The 8,126-nt window shown below is 43.6% G+C and overlaps 1 protein-coding gene across 1 annotated transcript in view; it reads right to left on the bottom strand.

The window, feature by feature from the left end:
* eif2ak3 (eukaryotic translation initiation factor 2-alpha kinase 3) overlaps positions 1-6,189 on the bottom strand; it is a 101,164-nt gene extending 94,975 nt beyond the window's left edge. Inside the window, exon 1 of the mRNA XM_061925144.2 lies at positions 5,628-6,189. Within this exon, the coding sequence (XP_061781128.1) occupies positions 5,628-6,013 (386 nt within the window). The 5' untranslated portion in view covers positions 6,014-6,189. The remainder of the gene's footprint in view (positions 1-5,627) is intronic.
* Between the last annotated feature and the right edge of the window lie 1,937 nt (positions 6,190-8,126).

Raw genomic sequence — 8,126 nt, forward strand, 5'->3', positions numbered from 1 at the left:
ATGAAGAATAACTTCAGAAGGTGAGCTCTATGTTTATTTTGTGTGTTGTGACATTAACGTTCGAGCAACATTATGTTGCTATTGCTCTGCACTATTTTGAATTTTACTATGTTTGTGATTGCACATTTGCGTACATTTTGGGACAGAGTTGTTAGAACGCTGGTTTTTAATATATTATTAAAGTTTGACTGACCTATCTGACTGTTTTTTTGACATTCCCTTTAGCGCAGCGTAGGCGCGGCTTATAGTCCGGGGCGGCTTATAGGTGGACAAAGTTTTGAAATATGCCATTCATTGAAGGTGCGGCTAATAATCCGGTGCGCCTTATAGTGCGGAAAATACGGTAGTGTCAAAGCGCTTTGAGTACCTTGAAGGTAGAAAAGCGCTATACAAGTACAACCCATTTATCATTTATCATTTACTCGTGGCGGGCCATGAGGGAGGGGAAGCAGGCGATGGAGGCATGAAACACACACTGCAGCAAACATTCAAATGAGGACAAAATCAACGTCCGAGTTTTGGTTGCGAATAAAAGAGAGTTCAACAGGTTTAACGCAAAAGTTACAAATATCAAACAGTAATTGATTGGGCCAGGCCCGCCACAGCAAAATAAAAGCCACTACACCTCAAAAACTAGGTTGTTTCTCAGTGAAAACAAATGAAAGTAATATAATGTATGAATGGCTATATATAATCAAATCAAATCAACTTTATTTATAGAGCACATTTAAAATTTACCACAGGGGTAGCCAAAGTGCTGTACAATGAACAGGTTAAAAGATAAAACGAGTACCGAGCAAACACAACACAACACAAACAGAACACGATAAAAAAATAATAATAATTAAAATAGAATTAATAAAAACATAAAAACATAAAAACAGGATCACAGCAGGTGTATTATGGGGCGCCATTGCAGGATGGATATCACTCAGTGTTAAAAGCCATGGAATAAAAGTATGTTTTTAAGAGAGATTTAAAAACAGGAAGAGAGGAGGCTTGTCTAACACTCAGGGGTAGGTCGTTCCAGAGCTTGGGAGCAGCAACGGCGAAAGCTCTGTCACCTCTAAGCTTCAGCCTTGTGTCGGGGACCGTCAACAGCAGCTGATCGGCTGATCTTAAGGATCGGGTGGGGCAGTAAGGCTGAAGGAGGTCGGAGAGTTAGGTTGGCGCGAGGTTGTTTAGACATTTAAAAACAAATAAAAGGAGTTTAAAATGTATTCGGTAACGCACAGGGAGCCAGTGAAGGGACGCTAAAATAGGGGTGATGTGCTCACGTCTGCGGGTCTGTGTTAGCAGACGAGCAGCAGAGTTCTGCACGAGCTGCAGGCGGGCGAGGGAGGCCTGGCTAATGCCAACATACAGGGCATTGCAGTAGTCAAGACGAGTCGAGATAAAAGCGTGGATTAATTTCTCAAGATCATGTCTTGATAGAAGCGGTTTCACTTTCGCTATTTGGCGTAATTGATAAAAGCTTTTTTGAACGACGCTGCTGATTTGTTTTTCGAATTTAAAATCTGAGTCAAACTTTACCCCCAGGTTTGTGACACAGTCGCTGAGATACGGGGTCAGAGTGCCGAGGTCAACGTTGGGGGAGGGAGAGCGACTTGGACCGAACAACATAACTTCTGTTTTATCTTCATTTAGGCTCAGGAAGTTAGCTGAAAGCCAGACTTTGATGTCGTGCAGGCAGTCAATAAGACGTTGAACCGTGTTATTTTGTGCCATGGGAAAATAAATCTGGCAATCATCGGCATAAAAATGAAATGCAATACTGTACTTCCTAAAAATAGAACCAAGGGGGAGAAGGTAAAGCGCAAATAAAATTGGGGCAAGGATTGAGCCCTGGGGGACCCCATGTGGTAAAGGAGCTGTGGACGACATAAAACTGTCTACTTTTACACAAAAACTCCTGTCGGTTAGGTACGACCGGAACCAGTTGAGGGCGGCGCCCTTAATGCCCACACAGTTCTCAAGACGAGTGATTAAGGTGGCGTGGTCGACGGTGTCGAACGCAGCAGACAGATCTAAAAGCACCAGGACAACATATTTACCAGAATCAGTGGACAGGAGGATATCGTTAAAAACTTTTAGAAGCGCTGAAGCGCTTCTAAAAGTATAAATATATAGGCCCCACTATGGACTGGACTCTCACATTGTTGACCGTATCCACTCAGCATCCATTGCACCGGCCACCCAAGGAGGGGCAGGGGGGTTCCCTTCCAGGGTTTCACGTTGTTCCCATTGGGTTGAGTTTTTTCAGAGAAAAGGATGTTGTTGTCGCTTGTGCAGCCCTTTGAGACGTTTGTAATTAAGGGCTGTATAATTAAACTTAGATTGAATGATTGCCTTTTATTTGCATACAACGGACTAGTGATGCACCGAAAAAAAGACTGATTACCAAAAGAACATTGCCAAAACCGGTTGCAAAATGATTACACACACACACACACACACACACACATGTTAATTCTAATTAGCTATAACACATTTATTTTAAATGTATGTATAACTTTGTATTTAGCTTTTTAAAATATATATATATGAATCATCACAGGTTCTGCAAATTATATGACAACATCATATTGACCACGCCCCCACCGATGTAGGTATGTTGGCAATCTGGGGGAAACCTTGTCAAATTAAATATAGCCCTTTAAAATGTTTTGGTGGTGTCCAGCATTCATTCATGTCTTAATAGTACCAACAGGTCCAGACCGTAGATCGACTCAGTTAAGTGGTTGACAACAAGGCAGCAACGATTTATCAATTCAATCAATTAATTGGATTAGAAAAACGCTTTGATTTATATTGTGGTGGATAGATTATTCATTTAATGTGTCACGGATAAACTGATTAGTGCAACTAATGAAAATATATAAAATCCGGACCGCATTGAGTGCCCGAAACCTTGAATAGGCAAACATAGTTTCTGCATGGCTGCTGCAATAGAGTGTACATGAGAGCGGTGGTGTGTGGTGGCAAACAGGGAATAGTTTGTTTTTTTTATTAGGAAAAAAAGGTTATGGCAAACAGAAAAGCCCTTGTTCATTTCAAATATCATATACGTCATTTTTTTAGGGTGTTTTTAATAATATCGATTTGCTTCACATTGTGATTATGGGGTATTTACTGCAGAATTTTGAGGACAAAAAGTAATGTATTCCATTTTGGAATAAGGCTGTAACAAAATGTGGAAGAAAGTGAAGCGGATGCACTGTAAATGCATACATTCCATTAAGTATGCAGCTATCAATTAGTTTGTTCGTTTAATCGAGTAATCTGATAAAACGCACTTTATAGCCGCAATGCACCTTTTAGGGAAAACAAACGATATGAACTATTTATTTTCTGCTTGCCATAACCTTCATTTATTTCCTAATAAATCACCTTGCAATGTGTACATGAACAAAAAAACGCGTGGCCAATTGTGCGGGTGTACCTAATGAAGTGACCGCCGGGGCTATTGTGAGGGTAGGGTGGATCACAGTGCAGCTATGACAGACACTAGATGGGCCCAAAGAAGTTCTTTAATGGCCCTAAAATAGACAACCATGAGACATTTATAGCACATAATAGTCCACTTTGTAAGCAAACTAAGTTTCATAAGAAAAATTAAGTATAGCACCAAAAAAAAAAAAAAAACATGCTCAGAATAACATTATGACTTTAAATATGAATTACAAGTTCCAAAAGCTTTACCGTTTAATAATGTTTTGCTTATTTGTTGTTGTTTAAGTCCCAGTCCTTTCTCGGGTGATTTCAGACAAATGATGGCATATTTAAAAGAACATAAAAGGTAAAGGTAAAACAATGGATGTCCGCTAACTTCTTGCAACTCAACACTAAGAAAACGGAAATGCTGATTATCGGTCCTGCTAAACACCGACATTTATTTGATAATACCACCTTAACATTTGACAACCAAACAATTACACAAAGCGACTCAGTAAAGAATCTGGGTATTATCTTCGACCCAACTCTCTCCTTTGAGTCACACATTAAGAGTGTTACTAAAACGGCCTTCTTTCATCTCCGTAATATCGCTAAAATTCGTTCCATTTTGTCCACTAGCGACGCTGAGATCATTATTCATGCGTTCGTTACGTCTCGTCTCGACTACTGTAACGTATTATTTTCGGGTCTCCCTATGTCTAGCATTAAAAGATTACAGTTGGTACAAAATGCGGCTGCTAGACTTTTGACAAGAACAAGAAAGTTTGATCATATTACGCCTATACTGGCTCACCTGCACTGGCTTCCTGTGCACTTAAGATGTGACTTTAAGGTTTTACTACTTACGTATAAAATACTACACGGTCTAGCTCCGTCCTATCTTACCGATTGTATTGTACCATATGTCCCGGCAAGAAATCTGCGTTCAAAGAACTCCGGCTTATTAGTGATTCCCAGAGCCCAAAAAAAGTCTGCGGGCTGTAGAGCGTTTTCTATTCGGGCTCCAGCACTATGGAATGCCCTCCCGGTAACAGTTAGAGATGCTACCTCAGTAGAAACATTTAAGTCCCATCTCAAAACTCATTTGTATACTCTAGCCTTTGAATACCCCCCCCTTTTTAGACCAGTTGATCTGCTGTTTCTTTTCTTTTCTCCTCTGCTCCCCCCTATCCCTTGTGGGGAGACACACAGATCCGGTGGCCATGGATGGGGTGCTGGCTGTCCGGGGTCGGGACCCGGGGTGGACCGCTCGCCTGTATATCGGTTGGGAACATCTCTGCGCTGCTGACCCGTCTCCGCTCGGGATGGTTTCCTGCTGACCCCACTATGGACTGGACTCTTACTGTTATGCTGGATCCACTATGGACTGGACTCTCACAATATTATGTTAGACCCACTCGACATCCATTGCATTCGGTCTCCCTGGGGGGGGGTTACCCACATATAATAAATAAATAAATGGGTTGTACTTGTATAGCGCTTTTCTACCTTCAAGGTACTCAAAGCGCTTTGACACTACTTCCACATTTACCCATTCACACACACATTCACACACTGATGGAGGGAGCTGCCATGCAAGGCGCTACCAGCACCCATCAGGAGCAAGGGTGAAGTGTCTTGCTCAGGACACAACGGACATGACGAGGTTGGTACTAGGTGGGGATTGAACCAGGGACCCTCGGGTCGCGCACGGCCACTCTTCCACTGCGCCACGCCGTCCCAAAATATGCGGTCCTCTCCAAGGTTTCTCATAGTCATTCACATCGACGTCCCACTGGGGTGAGTTTTTCCTTGCCCTTATGTGGGCTATACCGAGGATGTCGTTGTGGCTTGTGCAGCCCTTTGAGACACTTGTGATTTAGGGCTATATAAATAAACATTGATTGATTGATTGATTGATTGAAATAATGAGATTTAATCAACAAACATGTCTGATGGTACACGTGCAGACTTGTTCGGCTAGCTTAAACGTTACATTTAGCTTGTTTCGACGACATTAGAATACAAGCAATTATACCGTGGGTTTAAAAGTGACAATAAATGTAAATATTGTGGGATTTGTTGACAGTTTAGCAATTTGGGCCACTTTGTTGTTAGTTTGGGAGGCAGCTTTGAATGAAAAGTGACGTGGAGTGTTTACTAGCTAAACATGACATTAGCCGAGTCCTTACCTTCCCACCGGGACTTCTCCGTGACTTCCTCCCGACGCCTCGTCGCCCTCTCCGGCATCGTCATCCTCCACCGTCACGTCTGCCGCCGCTATGGCTGGAGCACCGACCACATTCTCCAGATGGAGCTTCATGACTTCGTCTCCATCGTCCACCGGGGTCGATCCCAAGCCCCGGCCGGCGAGCTGGGGCTCCCTCCTGGCGGCGGCGGCGGCGGCTGCGGAGCTCGGGGTGTGCGAGGACCCGAGCCCGGTGGGCACTTCGAGCAGCAGGAGGACCAGCAAGGAAATGCTCACCTTTCCAAAGTGAAGCCCCCTTTCCATTTGTAAGACTGGCACATTAGTGAACCATGATATTTTACATGCCACTGGCCGTGTGAATGTTAACATACATAATAAATCATAAAACACGCTGAGGTACAAATGTACAAAAAATAAAAGGACGCGGTGTGCCCTAAAGTTACCTTGTGTTCAGTTGGCTAAGTAAACACACACCGTTCACTCGCCGTAACGCACTGTTATTGCCTTTATAGTTGACGCAAGACTTGTCGCCGTTACGCTTTTAAACCCCGCCTTATTTCTAACACACAATTGGACGATAAAAACACGCGTGCCTTAAAAAAGTAATTCGGCACTTTTCATTGGTCGACAAAATGTCGGTCTTGCTGGGTCGCATACTAAGCACAACGCAATTGGACCGCCTCCTTGTCACTCTCGGTGAAGCCCGCCGAAACTGCCGTCCTCAACAACAGTGCGCTTCATTCGCCGAGTTACCCGTCAGTCAAACTGACGCATGCGCACAGAGGCGATTTGCAGGGGCAGTAAAGTCATCCAAGCTCCAGTCTGTCCAATCAAATTGACGATGGGGGTGATTCGCAACGTGATTGGCCGACAGTTACGACAAGCGCTAACTTAATAGGTGTGTGCTGCTGTCAATCATCGGTGGTCGTCAAGTCCGTCGACAAAAAAAAAGCACCAACGTGGCTGCATTGAAGACTGCTTTTCCTCTTCCTGGTCACGAGTTATGTTGACAACTTTGACGAGACGAAACCCAAAATACAAGGACCTGATAATTGCTTCCTTATTTTGAAATAAATATGAAGAAATGTTAATGACACAAAGCAAACAAACTTGTATACAAAATAGAGATGCGCGGATAGGCAATTTATTTCATCCGCAACCGCGTCAGAAAGTCGTCAACCATCCGCCATCCACCCGATGTAACGTTTGATCAGAACTGCACCCGCCCGCCATCCGCCCGTTTGTTATATATCTAATATTAATTAAAAAAAAAAAAAAAAAGGGTGAAAACTACGCGAATTGCACCTTGTGCAGACAAGATTTTTCGATCGGACACGGAGGAATTAGCGATGTAAAAGACCACGTTGGGACAAAAAAACACAAGTCTAATGCCGTTGCTAGCGATACAAGTGGAAAACTTTCAACGTTTTTCGTCGCCCAAACAGATTCTTTGGATGTGATAAATGCCGAAGTTTTATTTACGGAGGCAATAATTGAGCATGGACTTCCAATCGCACTGGCTGATCACATGGGACAGTTAATAATGTAATGCAACCTTTAAAAATCATTACGCGGTGATCGCGATCCCAAAAATAAACTTTTCTTGCATGATAATGTCCAGAAAAATTTGCTTTATATTACTATAGAGTCCTTTTAACGAATGAGTTTGATGGTTTATCACAAACCTTAAATTAAATTCCATGGCCACCGTCCTGCTCTCTATATCAACCAGGGTGAGCCCCACCCCTTTCGTGAGCGCACTGCGAAAGCGGACGAGGCGGGGTGTCGGTGCGGTGGGCGCGGTAGTGACCCTGGACGTGCGTCGGGCCCTTCTCGCGGATCGCCTCAGCTACGGCTCCCGGTGGGGCCCTCTCGGGGGAAGGGGCCTCGGTCGCGGACCCCGGCGAGGCGTCCCTTCTCCGCTCCGTAAAAGTGTCCATCTCTTTTCTTTTTTTTTTCTTCTGTTGTGGCATATGCAGCAGGTGCCTGCTCGTTTTTCGTATGTGGGTAACAACATTTAACTATGTATATATATTTCCGAATTGGTTTAACTGCCACCCGCAAAAAAAAAATAAAAAAATATCTAATTAATCCGCCCGACCCGACCCGCGAGCGGATAAAATCTTATTGTTTTTAATTTCATCCGCCCGATCCGCGGATAATCCGCGGACTCCGCGGTTGTGTCCGCAAACCGCGCATCTCTAATACAAAAATATTTTTACTGACATTTTGATGAGGGGAAACTCAGTTTTGGGATTAGGCTAAACGCATTGAACAGATGACTTCATTGTTTATAACAATAATGACGTTTTCTCTTTAAAGCGCCATCATGTGGCAAGATAGGTAAATGGCAATCAAATCATTCCTTCGAATTTAAATCCACATTTCAGTACTACGCCGGATAGTCGAACCTCGGATCCAGGAGGAACAGTGTGGTTTTCGTCCTGGTCGTGGAACTGTGGACCAGCTCTATACTCTCGGC

Source organism: Nerophis lumbriciformis, linkage group LG29 (genome assembly GCF_033978685.3).
Source record: "Nerophis lumbriciformis linkage group LG29, RoL_Nlum_v2.1, whole genome shotgun sequence".
In the NCBI taxonomy this organism is placed as follows: Eukaryota; Metazoa; Chordata; class Actinopteri; order Syngnathiformes; family Syngnathidae; genus Nerophis; species Nerophis lumbriciformis.